Source organism: Pararge aegeria, chromosome 16 (genome assembly GCF_905163445.1).
Source record: "Pararge aegeria chromosome 16, ilParAegt1.1, whole genome shotgun sequence".
Taxonomy (NCBI): domain Eukaryota; kingdom Metazoa; phylum Arthropoda; class Insecta; order Lepidoptera; family Nymphalidae; genus Pararge; species Pararge aegeria.
In genome coordinates this window covers 12,854,637-12,879,618 of record NC_053195.1, presented here as the reverse complement: position 1 = coordinate 12,879,618, position 24,982 = coordinate 12,854,637, and the positions used below count along the sequence as shown (strand labels likewise).

Here is a 24,982-nt window from a genome sequence, read left to right as displayed (position 1 = left end):
CAGATTTTGCATGCACCGATTGTCTACCAAATTCTGACAACTAGCACCAAACTTTTGCACTGCTTTTGTCATAGGATCAATTTATAATACTTCTGCAGACCTGTTTCGTATTAAAGCAAGGATTGCTGTCAAGTTTAGTGCTAGAGGTATAAGGGTAGCAACGCAAAATGATAGCTTCGATATTCTAACCTTTGCAAGGTTGCCTGACGGGTGAATTTAGTATCATTAATGGAATTTTGATGAGATTTTTATTTTTATCGAATAAAAGCTTCACTAACAAAATAAGGATAAGATTTAAGAGTGGTTTATTAAATTTTGATGGATCAGAAACGACGTTTATTTTAGCTTACGGCCATCACTTAAAGCAGTATTATTTTAAAATTACAGATTTATAAAACATTATTTGTACGCGTTTATTACAAATCCCTCGTGACCCGTTTGTTTTCCTGGGATAAAGTAAAGTAGCCTATGCTACACTCCGTCCTTTCAACTACCTCTATGCTGACCAAGTCGATTGGTTGCTAAGATAGGACGTAAAGTAAGGATAAACAAACTCATTTTCGCATTTATAATATTAGTATGGATTTCTTGATGTACCTCAAACACTGACTATAATTCTGAAACCAGAGAATGAAAATTGTTTTTTTTATTTTTTATTGAACAGCTAATCAGCTAATTACATAAGATACAAGAAAACGTAAAATAGTAAAGCCCATTAGAAGTTTTCACAAACAGAATATTGAAATAATACTGCTGTGATAAGTAAGCGGCGTGTATTTTGTAAAAGCTAAAACCAAAAAAATATAACAGAACTGAACGCCATTCTATTAATGGTCAATAATATCTGCACGGAAGGATGTTGTGATTTCCAGGGATTCAAATAAAGCTAAATACTTCGTCCGACGCATAATTTAATTTCAAACATCTGCCGATTTCCGATTTCATACCCAGTAACTTTGTATGTGAATTATTGTTAATGTACAAAACTGGAATCTATTTCGGGTATTCAAACACGACAGCGAGTATTTACAATGATAATAAAAGAGTGATCTTGGTAAAGCCAAAACAGGTGTTACGTTTGGCAACAGGTCAACCTTACAATAATAGCAGATATTTATAGAATTCAAGAGTTTTCCCATTTACGCATATGGAGAAGGGTGTTGTGAAATATTTGTTTGCTTAAATGTATTCCGGGGAAAAGAGCGTTTTAGGTCCTAGCAATATGTAATTGTATGTGGCCCAGTGGATTTCCACCTCACTTTCGCGGGTCCGTGTTCGAATCCCAGCATGCACATGTTCCTAGTTATGTGCGTTTTAAGCAATTAAAATATCACGTTTCAACGATGAAGGAAAAGGTCGTGAGGAAACCTTCATGTCTGGAAGTTATCCATCATGTTTTCTAAGGTGTGTGGATTCCATCAATCCGCACTGGGCCAGCGTGGTGGACTATGGCCTTAACCCCTTCTCATTGCGGAAGGAGACCTGTGACCAGTTGATATGATGATGATGATCACTATTTACATAAAACAACAGAACGGCGCGCTTCGTATGTGTCTTTTGGATATCCACGGAGTTATGTCCTCTTAAGACTGCTCGTGGTTCAGCGATTGAAAGATGAAAGGAAAAACTAAGTCTTTACCATGCATAATCAATTAAAAAAAACAATCTATTTCTAACCATTGTGATGTATTCAATAATTTGAATAACGTCATAAAATTGTTATACCTAAATGAGATATATTACCTGTATATAAAGAGCTAAACGGTACGCAGTAAATGTTGAACCTTTCCGCATAAGATACTGCGCTGAGCGTACAACTACTTCGAATTTAAATAAACGTACTTCTTCTATTTCGACAGCTATTCGCCTATTTTTGTTTGTTTTCTAATATTTTTAATATTTTCCACAGATATCGATGACGATTTGCCATCGGAACTCGCGCAAAGGATGATAACGCCCGAAGTGAGGGGTATATTAAAGTCTGGCTCAACTGTGGTGCCTTCGAAGCCACCGACTTTGGCTAAGGGCGAGAGCTCTGAGGTACGTCATTTTCAACAATCAATTTTCGGTCCACCTGCCAGAAGTCTCGTGAAAAACCATCGCCAGAGCAACACTCACGGCTTAAAAAGTTCCGCCCGGTGCTCGTCAACCTGAGGCGTAGATGTGAAGCCTTATGTGCCTAATATTATCATAAACCCATTCCCGGCCCACAACAGAACACGGGTCTCCTCTCACTCTGAGAAGGGGCTAAGGCCGTAGTCCACTACGCTGGCCCTAGCTTGGCCGTAGCTTACAAAATGCTGTATTATAAATACCCAAATGTCTCCCAAACGAACTTTGGACCACAAAGCTCACCATTTCACCGCGGAGGTCTCAGCCTTTTTTTTAAGGCGTGGTGGAAAAGCTTTATTGCTACCTCCGATCTTCGGGAAGGATGAGGTTAATGTGGGACTCCCCCCTCTAAAGAGGGTATACCCAAACTAAGTACCACCAAACATATAGCGGCACGTTGCAGGACGTTCCTTGTGAAGTGTTGCTCTTTTTATGGTTCATCAGGTGGTCTGTCAAACAATAAAAAGAAAAATAAAAGAGTCCAAAGTCTTAATTATCCACCCATCTCCCGTCACTATATTTTTGTCATAGGTCCATCTTACGTATAGCTATAATTGAACTGAATAATATATTTACAGGGTCTGAAAGACGAAGGCATCGATAGTTCATCGGATGAATCCGCATCGGCGTCTAGCGTGTCATCCTCCGAAAAGAGTTGCTCCTCATCAGATAGTTCCGACGAAGTGCCAGAAAAACCTAGAAGGTTCCAGAGAAAGAACAACAAACTCAAAGCATCGAGAACAGAGTCGGATATCGTTAAACTAAATCACGATCCATTCCCGCGAAAGATTCCGCTACCAGGAGCTAATGAGTTAAAGGAGCGTCTGAATCAAGCGAAAAACCCGGACGTGAAAATACCCTTATTGGGAAAACTTGGCAGGAAACCATCTGAGGAAGTTAAGAGCGACGATGATAAAGCTAGGTACAGGAGATTCGTCAAAAAAATCGACGAACCACTGCAATTGGGAAAACTACGGAGGCCAGTCGACAAAGCCGCTTCTCTGGATGAAAAACCACCGATACTGAAGATCTCTGCGCTGAATCAAGCGGCGAAGAATAAGTTCTTTGGATTAGAAACTGAGAAGAAGGAGAAGAGTATTGACGAGCTCTCCGCTGCAGTTAGAAAATTCATTCCACCCGTAAGTACGAAGTCTTTTTTGACTTAACTAATGAAGTTTTTTTGATAAAAGTCATCAGCGTCTAAAGATTTCTCGTGAAAACGATTATATTTATTGACACTAGCGGTGGTCCGCGTTTTCGCCCAGTCACAATTTATAGTACATAAATTTTACCATTTAACCTGCGCCCTTGAATAATAGGTTAAAAAAAAGCGGCCGATGTAGCGCTATCTCATTCACACAACGCTAGCAAGCTGGTATGTTGTGCGAAAGAGACAGCACGACTTCGGCCTTTTGTAAATCAATAACGTGGATATGTCGGAGCGACACGTAATTGCAATAAAAATAAATGAAAAAGTGTATTCTATCTATCACCATCCAAAAACTCAAGTCGTTTTGTCGTTTTGACGTGACAACGTCTTATAATTCGATGGACCCGGCTGCATGCACGAAAAAACATGACGCTTGCGGCGTTACCTCGCTCTGAGGCGTTCCATTCAAGGCTTGAAGTGCAAGCGAGAGCGCGGAACGAGCGACAAAGAGGCACAGTCGGCCTCCGCGTTCGACATCTGTCTCTCTCCTACTTGAGTGAGCGATGCGTCCGCGTGGACAGCTTCGACATTTACATGTTTTCGGCAAAGATGAAGTGCAGTGAAAAGTGAATGTGGTGTCAATTGTTTATAGCAATAATATCTATCAAACAAATAAAATTAAAATTTTCTTTTGAAAATTGCAACCATTCCATCAGTATTTTCTTACGACGATGTCACGTTCAACTATCGTCAGTAAGCCGACTTTACAGACAACCAATTTTTTTTTTGAACGTGAATGAAAGACGAAATCAGTGTTTCGTAGTAACAGTTGCTTTATCATCAACAAATTACCTCCCCACTAGTTTAGCCCGTAGTTTTCCACACTGGCCAAGTGCGTTGGACTTTGCACGCAATTGAGAACATTATGGAGCAAACTCAGGAATACAGGTTTCCTCACGATGTTCTTTTTCACCGTTTACTGCAAGTGATATTCCAATTAAAACGCACATGACTCCGAAAAGTCAGCAGAAGGGTTGGTGATCGCAGTATATGGTAGTAGTAGCACAGAGGACACTACTGTCTGTTTTCGTGTATATTCCCTTAGTTGCCTCGTACGACATCAGCGGGAAAAGGAATGGAAGGCCTGTGTACGTCTGTGTAATTTCTTACTATTTCTTTTTTTTTTGAAGATATAAAAGACGGTTTTTGCGGATTTTCTCAAAATCCTATACACCGCGAACTGAGCCGCGGATGACTGCTATTTGAAATAAAATGTTTTTTTATTGTTTATTTTTAAAACGTTAAGTTGTTCTTGTGCACGTTCTGTCCTTTTAATAGTAATTTTTTATTTTTAGTACTAAATTAATAAATAAAAAAACGTATATTTGTTATCTATGTACCGTTTAACAGCTGTACCTACCGATCTTGAATTAAATTTGCTTGATGCATCCTGATGCATTAAGCATTTACATGCATATGATACTTTTAAGCCCGGGAAAATTCAAATCTAATGCGAAATTTAAAAAAAAAACTTAAATCTACGCGAGGCTAACTTACTACCACATAAATGACTTTATTTTTTTTTCCTAGATGAGCAAATCGATATCTCATCATGCAATGGAAATCGGCGGTTCGGGAAGTGACGGCGAGAGCAGTGGCGGTCGAGAGGTTCGGCACATCAACATGCGGCGGCACAGGTAGGATTAGCTTAAATATAACGTTCTTTAATTAATTAAATAAATAAATATACTACAACAATACACGCATCGCCATCTAGAAGTAAGCGTAGCTTGTGTTATGTGTATTAAGATGACTGATGAATATTTTTATAAATAACTAGCGTACCCAGCCCCCTTCGCCGGGCTAGATTTTGCTTTATTTTATTTAAGCAATAAACATACATCATTAAATTTTTTAATTTGTCTCATAATATATTAAATTATTTATTTATCTCCGTATTCATTCTCTTTTATTCTCTTTTCGAGCGGTTGAAGATCATTATCTACACCCATGTACACCCAACAGTAGAATATCATCATAGTAAATAAAAGCTGTATTTGACAGTTTGACAGTTCAAAAATAGGAGTGCTCCGATCGTCACCAAACTTTACAGGATTACTCGCCAGGTCAATCCGGAGATTCCCTGAAAGTTTCATTGAAATCGATCCAGCCGTTTCGGAGCCTATACGGAACATACCCACACACTTTCTCTTTTATTTATATAGATATATATAAATCACCATCATCATCATCAAGTTTTTTATGTATTGCGTTTTATGTTTTGGTGGGTAACATTTTTTTTTTAAATATTAAGATCGCCGATGCGTGAATGTTAGTTGCGAATACAAATTTAAATTTGTATTTTATGCTTATTAATTTCATAGAACAGTTAGGATGAGATAATTATGTCACAACTAAATGCAAAATAGTTTTGTTTCTTATCTCATAAAAGAGGTCGAGAAAATGGTAGACATAATTATCTCGTGGCGAACATGTTAACCTACTTTGTACGTTATGGGCTTTACTTCGACATTATAGTGTTTTGCTAGAAATATGACCGCCATTGTACGCGTGTACTAAAAAAAATGGTGGGAATCAGGTATTAACTTTAACTTCACGAGTAGTAAGGTACGATGAAAATACTGAATCAATGAGCATACAAACAATGGTTTGTTGGAAATATTTATACGCATTTACGCATTTATACACGACAACGCACACATCGCCATCTAGCACCCAAAGTAAGCGTAGCTTGTGTTATGGGTACTGAGATGTCTGATGAATATTATACATAAATACTTATTTTATACATGTAAACACCCAGACACTGAAAAACATTCATGCTCAACACACAAACATTTTCCAGTTGTGGGAATCGAACCCACGGCCTTGGACTCAGAAAGCAGGGTAGCTGCAAACTGCGCCAATCGGCCGTCAAACTCAATTAAATGGTTTAACTATTTCCTAACACGTACAAACACCGCGAATCCACATCGTAATGCAATCCACTCAAAATGTTCTAACTATAGAAAAAGCCGTCCGTTTATGCAAGAATTAATTGGATTACGTTACAATAATAACACCACAGATCGCGCTGTTTTACACAATTTGTTTAAATTAAATAACGACTCCATCAAGGCCAATGCAATTAATTTTTACACTATGTTAAAATTATTGTTACATCAATTCCGGGTAATTATTTATTTGTGTGCTAGTTTCATGATGATGAAAACGTGTTTCATCAAATTAATAACCCAATAATGGCAATATTTATTTTAATATAATTACTATTGCTATTTTTTACGTTAATATATTCGAATTGCAATAGTTTAAATAGATTGATGCAAAAATGTATTGCCTTAAGTAACATACTTAGTTATCATTTCATGTTTCGCAAACATCTTCCGTTAATTAAATGTAATGGTTGGATTTATATCAAACAGGGCATTTTATTACACAGCTCGTATCACATTTTATACTATAGCTCGAAGAACCGATAGACTTCTCTCGTCTTAAGGTGTTGGAAAGGCGACCTCGCAACTGTAAACGCAGTTTAGGTCGGCCCCCAACAAGTCGGAGAGACGACATCAGGTGGATCGCTGGTAGCCGCTGGAAACAAGCGGCCCAAGACCGTGGATTTTGGATCTCCCTTTTTTTTGTTGACGGGGGGGAAATCTCCTGATTACGAGATACCCGAATTCTTGGGTGGGAGAATTGGGTTATGTGGGATTTCTACCCACTAATACTGGGATGAATACTGAAAAGACCTATGTCCAGCAGTGGACGTCAATCGATTGAATTGCTGAAGATGATGCGTCCATTTTACTATTCAAATATAAGTTATCGCTTCACTGCAGCTGGTAAATGAAGATGCAGTCTGAGATGGTAACGTGCTATTCTTTTAAGGGTATGGCAGTTATATTAAAATACCACTAATTGGTTTCTACTCAACATCGTACCGAACGCTAAATCTCTTAACGGCACGTCTTTGTGTTTTTGGGGAACGTATAGAAAAGTCCTATTATAGTTTAAAATACTACGTTATCGATATAAAAGCTTGGGTGTGAATACCAGGTTCCACTCTAACCAGATTGCTGTTCTAATAATTTTAAATGACAATGTGAGATGGTGATAGCAAAAATAAAACACCCGCTAAGTTTGTTGTTGGCTTCTTAGACCAGGACGCGTTTGGAACCCTCGTAGCTTTAGTTTTAAGTTTAAGAATATGGTTACCGCCATCATCTCAGTACCGTGTAATTCTCATGTAATGTACGCATCAAAAGTGCCACCTGTGGGCCTAATTGAATAAAGATGTTTTTGACTTGACTTGACTTGACTTTGTCGGTAGAGTAGTTACTAGCCAAGGCTGACCAGGTGAGAGTAATTCCGAAATTAACCTCCCACTTGAAGCACAGTGCTCATCGCTTCGCCGGGGAGGTCGTCGTCATCACATAAGAACTACTGTTAGGTCAAAACTATTTCCCAGTGGCTAAAAGGGCGATTGGTAAAAAAAAAAAAAAACCATCGCTGGGAGAAAATCTACTTATCTATTCAGATTAAAAAATGAAACATAAATCCATACCTTTGAGAAATCAAGCGCAGCGGTGCGTATAAAGTTATAGCGAAACTTTTCTTTTCAAATTAGGTACGGTGTTTGCGATTTCGTTTTTAATGAAGCAAGTAATGAACAGGGAATTTTAGAGTAGGTACGTACCTACTAACAGAGAAAGTGCCTTAAGCCGTAGAATTCACGATTACATTCATACATAGATACAGAACATATGATTTATAATTGGGTGTTACAAACTTATATGTTCGGTTTTATTTTATTTATCTCTATTCAAAAAGAATAGTCGAAGAGTACAATGACTTAAATACATCGCAAGAGTCGCTTTTGAAACCTAAAAATGTCCCCTATATTTTTAAAAGCGACTTGAATTTTAGCATAGCTTTAGTTGGAAGGACGAAGAGCGACATTATATCTATCTCGACGACCTCCCAGGGCACAACGGTGAGCGTTGTGAAGTTTAAGTAGGAGGTCCCGGGTTTGATTCTCGATAGAGGCAATTTGGGATTTCAAATTTGTCTCTAGTCTGGTGGGAGGCTATGTCGGGGCTAGTTATCACCCTACCGACAAAAACGTGCTCCTATACACTAACTACCATACTCGCTAACAGGTAAGCCATCTATCTTAGACTGCATTATCACTTACCATCTGGTGAGATTGCAGTCAAGGGCTAACTTGTAGTGGAATAAAAAAAATCTATTATTATTATTATTATTATTAAACTCTTTATTTGTATACCACAACATTAACATACATAAAATATAATAAAAACAGAAACATATCGAAAGAAGTAGAATACAAAAGGCGGCTTTATCGCTTAATAGCGATCTCTGCCAGGCACCCTTTATCTATATTTTTTATCTCCGGAAAAAAACACTTCCCACAAGTTTTGTACAAATCCTTTATAAATACGGACGAAGAACGTGGGCCACAGCTAGTTGTACATATTTCAAGTTGCTATCGAAAGTGAGATCGTATCTACATGCTACTGGTTAGGTTAGAATAGAGTAGAGAGCCCTTGTCCATTTTAACCGATTAGTCTTTAGTTGGAAAGTGCTTAGATATCGACTTGTGAAACTCGTTGCGAATCGATTTTGCATAGATGTGCATGTTATTTGTGTATTACGTTCGTTTTCCTGTAATAGGATAGCATTAGGAGTAAGCACAGACTTTTATTAATTTGTTTTGGACAGTTACTTTAGGTCACTTCCAAAGAGAGGGTTTGTTTGTAATCACTACGTTGGGCAAGGGGTACGCTGCTGCTCGTATTCAGTTTATATTTCCATAGTCGCTCACGGCATGAGGAGAGGTGGAGACAACTATGTTCTTATCTGCAGTCACAGTACGGTTACCGAGTTCGAAATTTATAGGCTTTGTGAATAGTAGGCAGTGGCGTGCATAGAGGGTAGATGATATAAAATCAAGAAAATCTCCACTCAGAGTTACAAAAAACTTAAGGATAAATCATCTATCTATCCCAAAGTAAGTGTAGCCTGTGTTATGAGTACCAAGACGACTGATGAATATTTTTATGAATAATATACATAAATACTTAGAATACACATATAAACACCCGGACACTGAAAAACATTCGTGCTCATCACACAAACATTTTCCAATTGTGGGAATCGAACCCACGGCCTCGGGCTCAGAAAGCAGGGTTGCTGCAAACTGAGACAATCGGCCTTGTAAGAGTTATTAAAAGCCTACCCTTAAATATTTATGACTCTTTCTGGATTTTTTTTTATTTTATATCATCTGCATACCCTGTGCATACCCTTTATGCACGCCACTGATAGTAGGTCACGGACTTATTCATAAAGAAATAAGTTTAGAAGAGATAAATTCGTCTCTACGTTACGTGCATATTCTCGTTTATTATGCGCTTTTATTGCCTTAGTAGTCTTGGATGAAATAAGCGCCGCTACAACCATAATGACGACAAAAACACATCCTGATTGTCAAGTTGTTGATGTAACCCTTTATTTTCTGAGGATACAAATCTAGTGATATATAAAACTGTATAACAAATCGTCCGTAATTCATCACTTGAATAAGTAAGGCGTCATACAAAAAGGTTTCATCTCCTATGCTTTCTCTTAGGAACCTTGCCTTAGTACGAAGTTGCAGAACTAGCAACTGTATAGGTTATAGTTTTCGAATATCGAAACATATTAACGTCGCAGTAAAATGGTAAATTTTGTTGCAACCTATTCATGTTTATTTTTATTCCACTATTAGTAAGCCGTTAACTGCCATTTCATTTGATGGTTAGTGATGATTCAGTCTAAGATGGTATAGCGGGCTAACCTGTTCGGGAGTATGCCAGTTATATTTAAACCATACCTCTTATCGGTTTCTACGCGACATTCTACCAGAATGCTAACTCAGTAAGCGGCACGTCTTTCTCGGTATGTTGGTACCTAGCCACAGATAAAGCCTCCCACCAGATCAGAGAAAATTCAGAATTTATTAATTCCCAAATTATCCCTACCGGGAATCTAACCTGGAACCTCAAGCTCCAGCTCCAGCAGAACCAGCAGCTCCACAGCGCTGACCGCTGCGCCAAAAATGTTTGCGAAGTGTGCCCATCATCCACTTCAATAAATACGGCGTCATAAATCACGATTCCATCTCAAAAGCTTTCCTTTGGGACTCTAAGACCCTTAGTACGGGATATCACATCTAGCAATTACTTATGGTTTTTGGAAATATAAACACTAAATTCAGAGGAATTAGATCAATTATTTCGTGTTTTTAAAGCTCTAGTGTAGATCGCTCTGTTTATAAATATAGCAGAGACTGTCAATTTAATTCGGTCTTAATGAATTTACCCCTTTAAAACAAGTAACAGTTGCCCTATATTTGTTTTGACATTACATATCGCGCTACTCGAAAACTATCGAAACGCAAATGAACAATATCGTTCTAAGGGTACTACTATTGTATCTACGCGAGAGTCGATCTTATAGAGTGATATATAAGCTACATACCTTATCTCAAAACTTGTTCGCTCAAGACTATATGGTGACGCTATGTCTGATCTTTATACAATGTCAAAGCTTGATCGAGGTTAATATCGTTATAAACTTTTGTTTACCATATTTGGAGAAGAGAGGAGAATGCTTTAATTCCTATTTTGTATTAGTTAAGTGTAGAAAGTAACGAATTTATTTCTGTTATTTAAATATGAAACCTATGTAGTTTACCTATAAATACAAATCTCAAAACTTGTTAGTCTTCTATTCAGTGCCTCATTAAGCAAGCGCGGGGCCCAAAGAAAATTCTTTAAAAGAGCCCTTGATCTGCTATGGGTTCTTAAGTATAAAGTGGTAAAAATACAATTCAATACTTAATACGTATCTTGAATACGTATAAACGTATCTTAAAGACAATACGTATTTGCTATCTATAGGTTACAATTTTGTGTGTAGTAAATTACTATAGGCGATGTCTGTTGCGTGTGCGTGTTCGTGTCAGTCAGTCAGTCAGTCAGTCAGTCAGTCAGTCAGTCAGTCAGTCAGTCAGTCAGTCAGTCAGTCAGTCAGTCAGTCAGTCAGTCAGTCAGTCAGTCAGTCAGTAAGGCAGAGATAGCGGTAATAAATAAGCGGTGACCCCTTTCGTGCGGGGCCCGTAGCAATTGCTACTCTTGTTACTAGGTTAATCCGGCACTGCTTATATTTGGTGACGCTATGTCTGATCTTTATACGATGTCAAAGCTTGAACGAGGTAAATTTTTTAATGAACTTTCGTTTCGTCCAAATTTAGAGTTGAGTGATAAATGTTATTTGCTATTAAGTGTACATAGAAATGTAGTCATAACTGAACTTTTCATTAAACAATGTTCTGTAAAAATGCAAACAAGTGGGTTTATTAAATAATTTAACCAAATCTTCGCTGTTTAATGAATCGTCAACCAAAAGAAAGCGCACGAGTTTCGCGGAAATATCGTTTCGCTGTTAACATTTTAGTACTAGAGCAACGTATTTGCTACATAAATTATGAATATCAGAGTGCTGTGAACGCAAGTGAAATTTATGATATTATTGAAAACCTAACCTAAAGTTAGATTTATTATATTTTAATACTTATTATCCTATTCCGGTATAAGAGGAATCCAAAAAATCCAATATCATAAAAATTGGTCGAGCCGTTCTTGAGTTACAAATGGTGTAACTAACACAACTTTCTTTTATATATATAGATTGTGCCAGCCTTTTAAAGCCCCCTGCTTATATCAGGAAAACAGTTTAGACAAAGCACGGTGGACTTTAGCAATTATCTATTATCAAATATTAGTGATAGCGTGAGCGACGGCTTAGCGTTATCTTTTTAGTCTAGACCTGGGAATCGAACAAAGGACTTCGTTATCCGTTGTGGAACATAATTGACCGACGAGTCTGTTGAAAAAACTGATCAGCATCAAAAGTCAATAAATGCCTTTCCCAACGGGAGGGTTTGCCCGTCATCACCACTTTGGGCAGAAGGATTGGTGATCGCAGTAGATGGTAGCGCCACAGAGGATGCTCCTGCCCGTTCTTTGTTATATTCCCTTAGTCAACTCGTACGACATCCGCGGAAAGAGGAAAGGTCGTGTCAGATGTACTCTGGTCTGCCGTCACCACACGTCTTGTTACGTTACGGCAAAAATACATAATTAGTAGTTATTAAGTATTAATAATTATCACTACAATTACTAAAAGTGACCGCAAAAAATAATTACTGGTATCAATTTCTGCCACTGCAAAACAATTAGTTTATTTTGTCATTACCAATACGTACATAATAGATCGGAGCACCTACTTTCGCGCTCGGCTCACACGCGAACAATATATCGCTAATTATACATTGCACAATACGACACAACGCGGCATTCAACGCGTCGGAGTGGCCCACAAACCTAGCTTTTGTAACGTTTATAATTGCGCCCGCGCAGAACGATACGTATCTTCGGAGGCAACAGTTTTTATATGCAGTTTTTGTATGATGACTCATAGATAGATACATTGATGTTTCTTTTTTATGCACTGTTATTGATTCGCATGTCAGTATATTAAATCCATACGACTTATCGAGTTCTTGCTTTTACCAAGGCATTGTATAGTTTTGTCTAGTAGTAGAAATGTATAGTTTTGTCTTTAGAATGGTATCTAGCCGTAGCCGTATTTCAAGCGAGAGATTTTCGCATTTATCACGACATTGTGACAAGTCGTTGTGCGGTGTTGTTATGTCTTTAGAATCGAGCTTCAGCCGGAACTTCTTAGTATTGCATCGAATCGACAAAACAACACAGGTTTAATTAGACAGTACGCGTTCAAAGTAGTGAGCCAAAATCTTTAAGGCTTTTTTAACGAGGATTAATGTGCCTGCGCAAAACGATACGAAGGTATTCTTGGAGCCGACAGTTTCTATATGCGGATGACTCATAGATAAAAACATTGTTTATTTTATGCCATGATGGTGATTCGTATGTCCGGTTTTTATAAATCAGGTATTAATATGTGCACACAAACTCAGATTTATTTCATAAAACTAACCGATCTTAGAACTTATCGAATTCTCGTTTTGTGGGCAGCATTTTAGCGGAAAGTTAAAACAGTTGGTGTTGTGGTTTCCCCTTTATAACAGTATCCGCAACGAAAGCTTTCGCACAGTAACGCTATAAAAAAAGTTAATACTTTTCCACAAACTTTTATCCCCCGTGGCGTGCACTAGGTTTCTTACCAGGGTATGCATATAGCAGGAAAATTGTATAAAACAGCAAAAACTCTCCTCCTATACGAAATATATATCAATTTTAGGGTAGGCACTGCTTTTGCGCATGTATGAGGTGCACGCCACTGCCCCTAACCCTCCGTAGGTAAAATCGTCCGGGGAAGCACTACGACGCATGCTTATTTCTGCTGCAGAATGCCTGTGTCCGTTCTGAAAAGCGTGGTCAAGAAAACCCTAAAAATTTTAAATAGTCGCATCGCGTTTTCAGGATATCATTGACTATGGCTAACTAAGGCATGCCTATGTATGATATAAAAATTGGTGTCTACTTATGTTCTTATCTAATCCTATCGCATTATCCATTTCTTTTGTTATTATTCAACCGTGAGCGATCTTTTCAGTTCATTAAGCGATAAATGATAAAATAAAATATTGTTTATTTATCAAATAATTGATGTTGATGTCATTCTTATTATCAAATAATACACGCAGTATTTCTTTGCATACAAGTAGTAACTTCAAAGTGAGTTTATAAGCTCGTTTTCTTTTCTATACCACACGCCACGCGACGTGTGTTGAGACAGATCAAATGTTTGATGGCAAAAACAACGACGTTACGTATCGTTGACGCTAGTTAAAAACACACTAATTAATAAATGATATCATAGGTATTATTTCATGTTTTATGTTTCGCTTTATCTCCCTTTGTGTCAAAACAGTTGTTGGATGTGTAGTAATTATTCCAAATCAATAAAGAATTATTGGAATTATTCCCGAAAGTTAAAAATCGTGCTCCGTATAGCAATAAACCGAGTAGATCTGCCCTTTTTTGAACTAAGATATTTTTGAGATAAAAATCGAATGGTCGCAAGACAACCTAAAAATTTTTTTCCTGGCAAGCGTAAAGTTATATACGGCGGTTGAATTTCTATATAATTCAAATTAATATTACCTACCTACTATTGAATTTATGTCATAGTTCGTCATAGTTCAATTTTATTGGTCGGAATATTGTGTTTAATGTCCCCGCTTTACTGTGCGTACCTAATGCGAATAAACAAAGTAAACTTGCCCACCATAAAATATTTAACTATGCAATAAATAAACATTGGACCTAAGTAAACGTTCCGAGTCGACAGCGAAGGACACAAGACAAATTCAATTGCAAGCCTAATATGGTGAAACGTTAAACATATCGTGCGAGTCGTTCGCAAGTAGAAAACAAATACACAACCGGTAGCTGAGTAGTTTTACAGCCCTTTTGCAAAACTGTACAGTAAATAGAAATACTACTTAACTTGAAAGCAAAGGGAAAGCACCAAACAAGGCGTAGCTAGTAAGAAAAGTGTAAATAGACGGAGTGAGGTGATAGTGGTTAATATTTCTGCCTCCCCTTATTTTTATTTTCCTTATTCATTTTTATACCTGACACAGTGATTACAATCATTGATATAGATAAGCTTTCCTTTGTTTACCGCAAAGGAAATATTATCTTAAAGATGATATTACAAAGAAGTATATGTACTAACAAATAAATAAATAACAGTTCGTTTCCCGACGCGTAACTCTCATTTTTCGGAGTTATGTAAGTAAGTAATACCTATTCGCGTTAAAGTATTTGAAGTAGATTGAATTTAAAACAAAAGGTTTTATTTATTAAATAGTTCGTATCTATAGTCAAGCAAACTCCAATGAGGCCATAGTTAAACAAAACCCTCAGTTAACTTTTCAATTATATATCTATTATTAAAAGTTACTATGTAGCTGTCTGTATCTATAGTACTGGACAGTTAACGTATCATCATCATATGAACCGATTACCGGGTCTGCTCCCACAATGAGAAGGGGTTAGGCTGTAGACCATCACGCTGGCCCAGTGCGGATTAGTGGACTTTACCCACCTTTTAGAACATTATGGAGAACTCTCAGGTATGCAGGTTCCCTCACGACGTTTTCCTTCACCGTTGAAGCAAGTTATATTTGAATTGCTTAAAACGGTCATAACGTAGAAAACTGAGAGGTCCCTGCTGGGATTCGAACATATACATTTTGAAAATTGCCCCTTCCTGTAATCTAAACCTCCACTTATATAACAAGAGCTATCACCACTGCGTCAGAGGTCGTAAATCTTAGGTATATTTTTCATCACATACAAATGTGCTATTTTTGCGCCAATGAGTTTAGAAAATAACCATGTTCTAACGACAAAGAGGCGGTTTATTCCAGGTACCGACTAACAAGGTGAAATTTACGGAACTTCAAGCAATTATAGACATCTAACAGCTTCAAAGACGTATTGCTCTTAACTTATATAAGTTTCCGATAATCGCTTCCGACGCTCTTATATGGATATATCGGAAAACCTTACCACATTGTCGACATGTCTATTCAATGTTATTAATTGTTCTTGATCGCTGCTGGTATTCATGAATATAAACTTATACATTTAATGCTTGTACTTATTTGGATTGCTTCATTGCGTATTTTCGTCAATTATATCCGCTTCATTAGAATTTCATGGCGTCATGTATCCTGACATGTGAGACCCAAAGACGAGGCAAATGTCACCTCGTTTATCTAAGTCAAACCAATAGGGCAGACGCTACTACGATAAATCCATTCTTACACTTTGCTTCATTTACTAATTAACTAATTAATATATAATTCAGTCAGTCAGTGTGATCGAACAGTGCGTTTTGTTATAGTGATGAATCTTGCGCCATCAAAGAGGATTTTCCGGGTCGCTTTTTAATCATTGGAATCTGTTATACCTTAACATACAATTTAGGTTGGGTAAACATAGAATGCTATGCCCTGCCATCTACGATTTGTGATTTTAAGCATCGCTCCGAAATACGATAGTCAATTGTAAACTCCTTTAGTTTGGTCCTCTTTTTATCTTAAAATCTGTTGCCAGGGAGAGTTTTATCGTTGTCTAACATATGGACCTAAAACAACAAATATTTACTACATTATTTTATTAATGGATACATTTTTGACTTATAGGTACCGTGTATATGTAGATCATATGACTATTAATTCCATCTAACTTTTCGGTGATTTCTTTAAAAACCTAGTCTCATATTTTTACACTTCATGATACTTACCTACACACTTTACCTCTACGGAAAAATAATATAGCATCAATATTTTTCAATGTAGCGTATAATCAAACACATGCCAGTAAACAGGTTCGATTTATCGCGCGTCGCCGTAAAATTAGAAAACGTCAGTTGAGTCACCGGTGTTAATCTCAATATCGCATGTCCAGACGGCCCGGTAATGACCATAGCCCCTCGTCTTCATCTTGTTAACTGCCTTTTCCTCTTTGACCTCAGCTTGATGTTCTTTTTTCCATTTCATCACTAAAGTCGGGTTCAGATTAGCGTTGTGACGTTGTGTAGTGATGCATTACAGAGTAACTTTGTGTTGTGATGCATTTTTTATGAAGATCATTATCATCAACATTACATCATTAGCGGCCCACTACAGGGCACGGGTCCTCCCTCAGTGCAGATTGGTGGACTCCAAACACCTTTGAGAAAATTATGTAGAACTCTCAGGCATGCCGGTTTCCTCACGGTGTTTTCCTTCACTGTTGAAGCAAGAGATATTTTAATTACCTATAACGCACATACTTAGAAAAGTTAGAGGTGCGTGCTGTAATTTGAACTACCCATTGCGCTTTCACCTATATAAAGATACGCATACGTAATATCGCCGTGCCGTGTGGTGACGGCAGAACAGAATACAGCCGTCACCACCTCACTCTTCCCGCAGGTGTTACTAGGCTATTAAGAGAATGTAACGGAAAACGGGAAGCAGCGTTCTCTGTGCTACCACTAGCATAGATTATGGGCGAACCCTTCCCACTTTGCCCACTTTTGGGATATATCCTTAGCCCAGCACTGTAAATATTATATCAATTTATTTAATAAGAGTCACCGTCCAGGGGCTATAAGGGACCATCACATCATCGAAAAAATGACATTTTAAATTGGAGAATTAGTCAGTTTACGCACACCGAGCGTAAACTGACAGTTATACCCACCTCAACGCTTCGCTTATGAGGCGTGCAATAGTTACGGTGTTTCATTCGCGTCTAGACACTTTATAGGATTACATTGCTGACCATTTTTCATCTGGACAACTTTTACTAGAAATTCATTGAAAATTAATTCAACTTCCTAGACAATGTTATCGATTTCACGCTGAGGTCATAAACATTGTCAACATTCAGCTATCCAGACACCAATGTCTAGACAGAGTCTAGACTCGTTTTGAGGTGAAAGACAGCGCAGGACCCTGTAGAGTCGTTTGTAGAAGCTGTGGTCTATACAATATAACTTTCTAATTGAGGAAAATAGTTTTCGTTGTATAGTTTAAACTGATTTAAAGAAAACTTGATATATTTATTATTCATCAATCTTTTTAGTAAAGAATGTTTTAAAAATAGAAGGAAAACAAATATGTTGAAATAAATGAAAACAAATATCATACATAGAGTTATTTTATAGGATTCCAGGGGCAATTTGGGAATTTATAATTTCTGATTTTTCCCTGGTCTGGTGATTTACTGTTCCGGTGCGATGTTGCTTAGAAACCGATTCTAAATCCATCCTCCCTAACCTAGACCGCTACCATCTTAGACTGCATCAACACTTACCACCAGGTGAGATTGCAGTCAAGGGCTTACTTGTAGTGGAATAAAAAATGTTAAGGCGGCTAAGCATGAGCTTGATGTTCCATTGCCACTTTGAGCGTAAGCGATCCGTTATGATCGCCATAGTTGCCAACCAATACCAGTTAGGTACCGCCCGGAGTAGCGTCTAGTTTTGAATACCGCGACAAATTGTTTAATCTCGTGGGAAAACACAAAGTGCAAGCTGATGAAGTGGAGGCAGATTTTTATGTCATTTTAAATATAACTCCTGGGAGTTTGCCATGAAATTCCTGACTTCAAGTAGAAAGAGTTGTAATAGTACATTAGTTTTGCATTGCAGTGTAAAGTCACAAACTGGTAGACTACTTTGGGCCTAGTCGAACTTTTGAAGCACCTACCATATTAGTGATAACTGGTGTAATGTTAAAGTTATTTATAGATTACCAGTAGAGCTAATATTTAGCAAAGATGTGATAATTGTGCATGTTATAAATTTCTCAACCAATTTTCTCGTATTTTTTCTATAGAAATAGATGAGATAATGTTTTGACACATGTGACTGCAGAACAGAATTCAGTTATAGTACTACCTCCATCTGCTGCGATCACCAACCCGTGGGACGAATCCGTCCCGAGGCCTTTATTCCAGCAAAGCTTGGACTTTTATAGGCTATTGATATTGACATATGATGGAATTGTTGAAATCTTCCCCGTTACAACGTCAGTCAACCGCGGAAGAATTGTCTTACGTCATAACAGAGCATACGTACTATCAAATTTAGTTCTTATGTTTAACGCTATAAATATCGTTCGGCGTGATATAAAACTTTCGGTTTCCACATGGTAATGCGTTAGTACCGCATCACGGTGCACTGACTCCGTTCTACTTCATACGCAATCTGTTATGAATTGCTATTTGAATGTGGGTTAATGTTTCTTAGATTGGTTCGTGACGTATCGCGCTGCCCGCTTCAGTTCCACATTTGAATGTTATTCCAATATACCCACTCGGCGACTTTTTCTATCATCTCTAACATTTTTAGGCGATATCGTCACTTATAGCTAGCAGTACCGCGTAAGTGAAATTACTTAAGTTTTCGGAACACATAAAAACACCATCTTACCATAAGTATTATGTAAAAATAAAAACTTAAAACACAAATCAATGTTGTTAAGAAAACTTTTAACATTACAGGTAAGTTTATTTATAAATAAATCAATAAATACTAGGACAATACACAAATCGCCATCAAGCCCCAAAGTAGGCGTAGCTTGTGTTATAGGTGCTAAGATGACTGATGAAAATTTAAATGAATAATGTGCATAAATACTTATAATATACTTATAAACACCCAGGCACTGAAAAACCTTCATGTAAAGTTAAGTGTATAAAGTTTGTAAGAGCTTGTGTTAATTTGACTTGCATTATTTTATATTTATTATTATTATTGTAAGCTAAGCGACGATATACAAAATGTGATCCAACGACCTGCAGGTTCAGTGGCATACAGGCTAGGCGCCAAGTAGGAAGATGAAATAAAATGGAAAAAAAACCTTGTCTTCTTGAAGCAGGTTGTGTTTGAGTGAAACGTAAATATTATGTTTTTCTTTTACTTAAGAGCTAAGCTTTTGTTAGTAAAGCACTCCTCAACTTTTTCTGTTCATGGTACTCTCTTTTATCTCCCTATAAGTCCCTACCACAACCTCTCGTTATAGTTGTCGCAAACAATTCAATATTTCTCGTCATCTTCCCCTCTTTCTCTTTATATTTCCCCAAAAATTTGATTCGTGATAAGTTTATCTTATGATTTCTATAATTTTAATTATATTTCTCTTTTCACCAATTCCTATTAATAGATTTCTTTGACATTGACACAATATTGGCAATTTTCTCAGTCGAATTTATTTTCTCCATTCGGCGCTTCAACCACATACCGAATTCTTATAGTTTATATAAATTTAAAATGCATATAAAAATTTATATAAATTGATAACTCCTTCAAGTGTAGGTAAAAACATTAATAAAAAATTATAAGAATTCTTATAGAAGTATACTTGCGTAAACTACAACCCTAATGATTTCTTGTATTCGAATTGGAGTAGAGTTATACGAAAGACATTTACATGACACGCTTCCCTACTTTGGTTAACCATTCGATATTATCTCCATAGAATCTCTTAATTTACCCGAACGTCAATAAAACCCGTTCGAAGTTTCTCTCGTTTCCAAAACTACATGGAATACTCACATCGTAAAAATCCCACACATTTTTTTCTATCGTAACAAAATTTATTCCGAATGCCTTATGTTGCGTATTTACGACTAGAAGAAAATAGGCCGTAAGTAGATACGTAGTAAATACGTAGTAAGCCTGTGTAAGCAACTTCGCTTCAATATAAAGAAGCATTTTGTCTCTTATTTTTTAATCTTTGTGCTAAATATTAATTGAGAACCAGGTACTTGAGAAATGTGACTCGATTGTAGACTAGCTATATCCCATATAGCCTAGATTTTTTAATCTAGAATTCCAATATGCTCTCGTAGACTTCAATTTGAAATGCCAAAGTGTCTTAGCTATAGAATCTTCCTTCGTAGCGCACGTGTTCGACAAAGATCAGCCAAGCGTTCATCAAAGGTCAAATACTGAATGGAGTCGCTGGCAGATGCTTGCGCTTTACAATAGAGCAGGGTAACAATCGCTTTACATCAGTTGCGTAAATCAGGAAGTATGCTAATACTTCTTGACAGTGAGATGTTATCGCACGTAGATAAACGGTAGACCATTTATATTAGGCATACTTAGGGCGTGTGGCGTGCACAGGGTTCGGACCAGTATTGCAAAAATGGAAAAATCCTCCTAAACGAGTTATGTAAAAAAGGTGTGCAGTGCTTTTGTGAAAATATGATGTGCGCGCCAACTTAATGTAACAATACAATCGCTTAACCACCGCGACATATAGTCGCAATTCTGTCGCTGGTTGTATACATTTAATCATGTAACAAAGATTTAGAATGAGCATAAAAGCAGCAAATATATAATTGTGTCCCAATCGATCGCTAGTCGACGCCCTTTTTTTACCCAATAACGTCTGAAATATTTCCGCATTTGCATAGAGGCGATGCTGGATCGATATCAGGCAATTGTATAGCTTTTGAGCGCGTTTCAAATGCGACTAAATTTTAAAACTATTAAATCTCCGCAAAAAAAGGTCGCTGTTGACTATCTATAATAAACTTATCTATAATACACTATGTAAAATAAATTTAATTCATTAAAGGCTGATTTTTCAGCCCGAACTCTGACTGTGGAATAAATGTGACGTATAGCTGGACATTATTTAATCGTCAGGTAAATTGGTAGCACTTGTAATATAATATCTACGATTTTTTCCATTCTGTGCATTTAATTTTTTTTACGAAATATTGAGTGTTATATATTGATTATTTGCATCTTTTATCCTTGCCGAATTGTCTGTGAAAAGTATGTCACGTTTTTTTGTGACGTTTCAAACAATAGCGGTATCTCTATAATAAACATATCACTTAACTTAGACTTAGTAAATTTAACCTTTGCTCAAAACTTTACAAGAAAGTGCTCCTTGCATCTGTTACGCTTCTATTGATTGTATTGAGTTTCCATCGCATCCTGTCCGTACATTTGCCCCATTGTGTTAGATCTGTTACAATAAAGATAGCCTCTTCGAGGAGGTCATCATTGTTTATTGAAACTTTGTCTATGGCCTAAAACGATGATATAAAACGGATTTTGTTTAAATTAATAATGCTCTATGATATAATAGATCTTGCGAACGCCGCGTGCTGTGCTCATCTCATCGTACACGATTGTTTAACCAAGTGTGTTATGTTTGAATACGTGTATACTTACACGGTTGGATGCATTGTTAATTGATATGTACAATGTCGTCATTATTTTTCATAGTACTCTGTTTTCCTATAGAGTATAAACAGAGTAAACGTATTACGTGACATTAATGCAGATTTGATAGTGCAAAAATATTTTGCATCCAATCGTGGATCACGAGGCACTCGAATCCTGGTTTCAAAATATTGGTAGATTTAGGTTTCTCCATAATATTCCCAGCACGAACATAAGATATTAAATCGCAAATTAGAATATTCACGAATTTATATTAGACAAAATTAGACTGTTAGATTAATCGTACTGAATAATATTTATACGTATACACGTAATAAGTATATAAATGACCACTAGAGTTGGGTATATCAAACATGTCAACGACACTAATCCGCCGAAAATCGGATATAGGTTATCCGATTTTCGGACACCTATATCGATTTTATTTCCTAAATTTTCCTTGTCACTATCGGACACCACGTTTTAACCCTTGGGCTCGTTAAACCCTCTCTACGTTATATATGAAACATCTGGCCAAAATGTTACGAATACTGAATCAAGAGCGTAGTTTTCTAGACAGTGCAGTTTTATTAAATAGATTCAATGAGACATGGTTTTTGTTAGTTTACTAATCACTTGTGAGTATATCGTGAAACTCTACTGAGTGCGCTTCAATATAGATTTCTACGGAAACTGAACGCAGACCGCATTACCTTTTACAGTCCATTGTCGAGTGTACACTAAGCCTAGAATACGAGTTGTTTGTTTACATGCCCGCCATAGTACGTCCGCGTGTAGGTAACGGGCCGTTAAGACGCCGCGGGGCGTTTCCATAGCCCCAACTTACAAAGTGACGATACCACGGCCAGGCAAAACCAGCCTGCCAGTCGCGCGCCGCATACGCGACCGCTAGGACTACGTGCCGGCCGCTCGCACGCCCCAGCTGATCGCAACCTTACGCACAATATAAACAAATATTACACATCGCACGTGCAGAAATAACCGATTTTACGTATTCCAAAGCGGCAACAGCTGGGATGAGACGGGGAATTCGTCGTACGACGGCAGATCGATAAAGCGGGAACCCGCGCTCTGGCGAGAGCTAAGCAATATTTTGGTGCAATATGTTCAACGTTTGCAATAAATAGAGCTTAATTAGTACTTATTTGTAAACTATATAGAAGTACAAGGACTTAACCGCAATAGTTCATTTTACTAGTGCAGTGCGAAATAATGGATTTCCTTGGTTGATTATTCGAGCAAAACTTCTTGTTTGAAATTGTTTAACCAGAGTGAGTATTTACAAATATAATTTTTTATGCTATTGTTAATCTTGTGATTTCGCATTATGATTTCATTATCTATTCCACGTAATTTGGTTGATGTTTAAAACTGATATAAATGAGTACACTTTATTGTTGATGCGATTCTGTTTACTTAATAATGGACAGATAATTCCAAAAAATGATTTTTGTGATCTGCAAAAATCAATCGCTGTCCCATTCTAGCAGGCATTGTTTGTGTGTGTGAAAAAAGTGGCAACGTTCTACCCTTGCTGACTGTGAACTTGGAGGGTGCGTTACCCTCTAAATTCAGCAGCGCAGCCGAACGTCCATTCAATACATTTTCAATAACTTTACTAAAATGCCCGGTAGTGAGTGTCGCGTTCATTATCGTTAATGATAAGAGTTTTATATTCCTTATTACATTAAATATACGTGCCTATTTGATTATTTACGCCTTGTCAACTATCGCTTCAATGACTCTCTTTCCTAATATTTTGTGATATCACGCATACCGTTACAGCTCCTTAATTTGATTTCTCTGTTTCATCAGATTTCAATTTAGTAATATTAATTACAGAGGTTTGAAATGAGCAAGGTAATTGATAAATTGGTGAGAGTGGTTGAAAATGCATCTCTTTATCTTATCTTACAAAGACACGCGACGTCTGGTTATGTTTCGTTACATTGCAACAGGACTTTCACTATCACCACAGTGTTAGGGACTCTAAACATATTATATGCATCGATAGTTATTTGGTATAATATACATCATACAGCGTACTTATTGTTTTGAAACTTTTCTTGTTTTTTAGTTATTTTTCCTTATGATCTTTATAATTCTCAAATATCATTTAACTTCAAACATCATCGTTATCATCCATTATTATTATTTTGTGTACACAAAACATTAATCATATCAGACGGATATTGTTAAGAGTTTAATGAATTCGGTATAAATTCAGTGCGTGAATTGCGGATCCGCGGAAGGCGGTCAGATCTCTTCGATTTGCACGGGTCATGAGTTTCACCTTCTTTCGTATTCCAGGAAGCGTCAAGGTACTAGCAAGAGTGTTTCCTAGAAACATAGCCGCATACAAAATTTGATTATACACACATCACCAACCAACTTGTTTTTATTAATCATAATGTCGTTGATTTGGATTTAATATTTGTCATTTAAATTAGACACCTGTAAAACGTGATCAGGGACCTAACTACATCGTAAAACGTAGAACAATTAACGGATAAAAATCTATTATATGACAACAAATAGATACCAAATGTTTTTTGGGTTGCTGAACTACTTAGTTATTTTTAGTAACTACTTAGTTCTTTTATTTTAAACAAAGCTAAAAGACACTTGAAATGTAAAATTGCCAGTTGCTATGCTTATGGCTTTCTCACAATCCCTTTCCACGATCTGCAGTCGAGCGTGACTCGGGTTTTTTCATCACCGTTAAATAACCCTTTTTTAGAATGTCAACTTTATTTTTATTGCAAAAGAGATCAAATCAAATTGATGAAAGACAAGCAGCTAGAGTCAGGTTATTATTTACATAATGATGATCATTGACGTTTTCAATTATTGTTGAACCTTCGTGAAAATCATTAG

General features: G+C 37.0%; 1 protein-coding gene across 3 annotated transcripts in view; it reads left to right on the top strand.

Annotated features, from left to right (window-relative positions):
• Window positions 1-24,982, top strand: part of LOC120630269 (supervillin-like) — a 294,583-nt gene that overhangs the window by 159,599 nt on the left and 110,002 nt on the right. For all 3 annotated transcript variants that reach the window (XM_039899430.1, XM_039899428.1, XM_039899431.1), the window contains 3 exons: window positions 1,910-2,040; window positions 2,691-3,251; window positions 4,853-4,959. In XM_039899430.1, coding sequence (XP_039755364.1) covers window positions 1,910-2,040; window positions 2,691-3,251; window positions 4,853-4,959 — 799 coding nt within the window. The remainder of the gene's footprint in view (window positions 1-1,909; window positions 2,041-2,690; window positions 3,252-4,852; window positions 4,960-24,982) is intronic.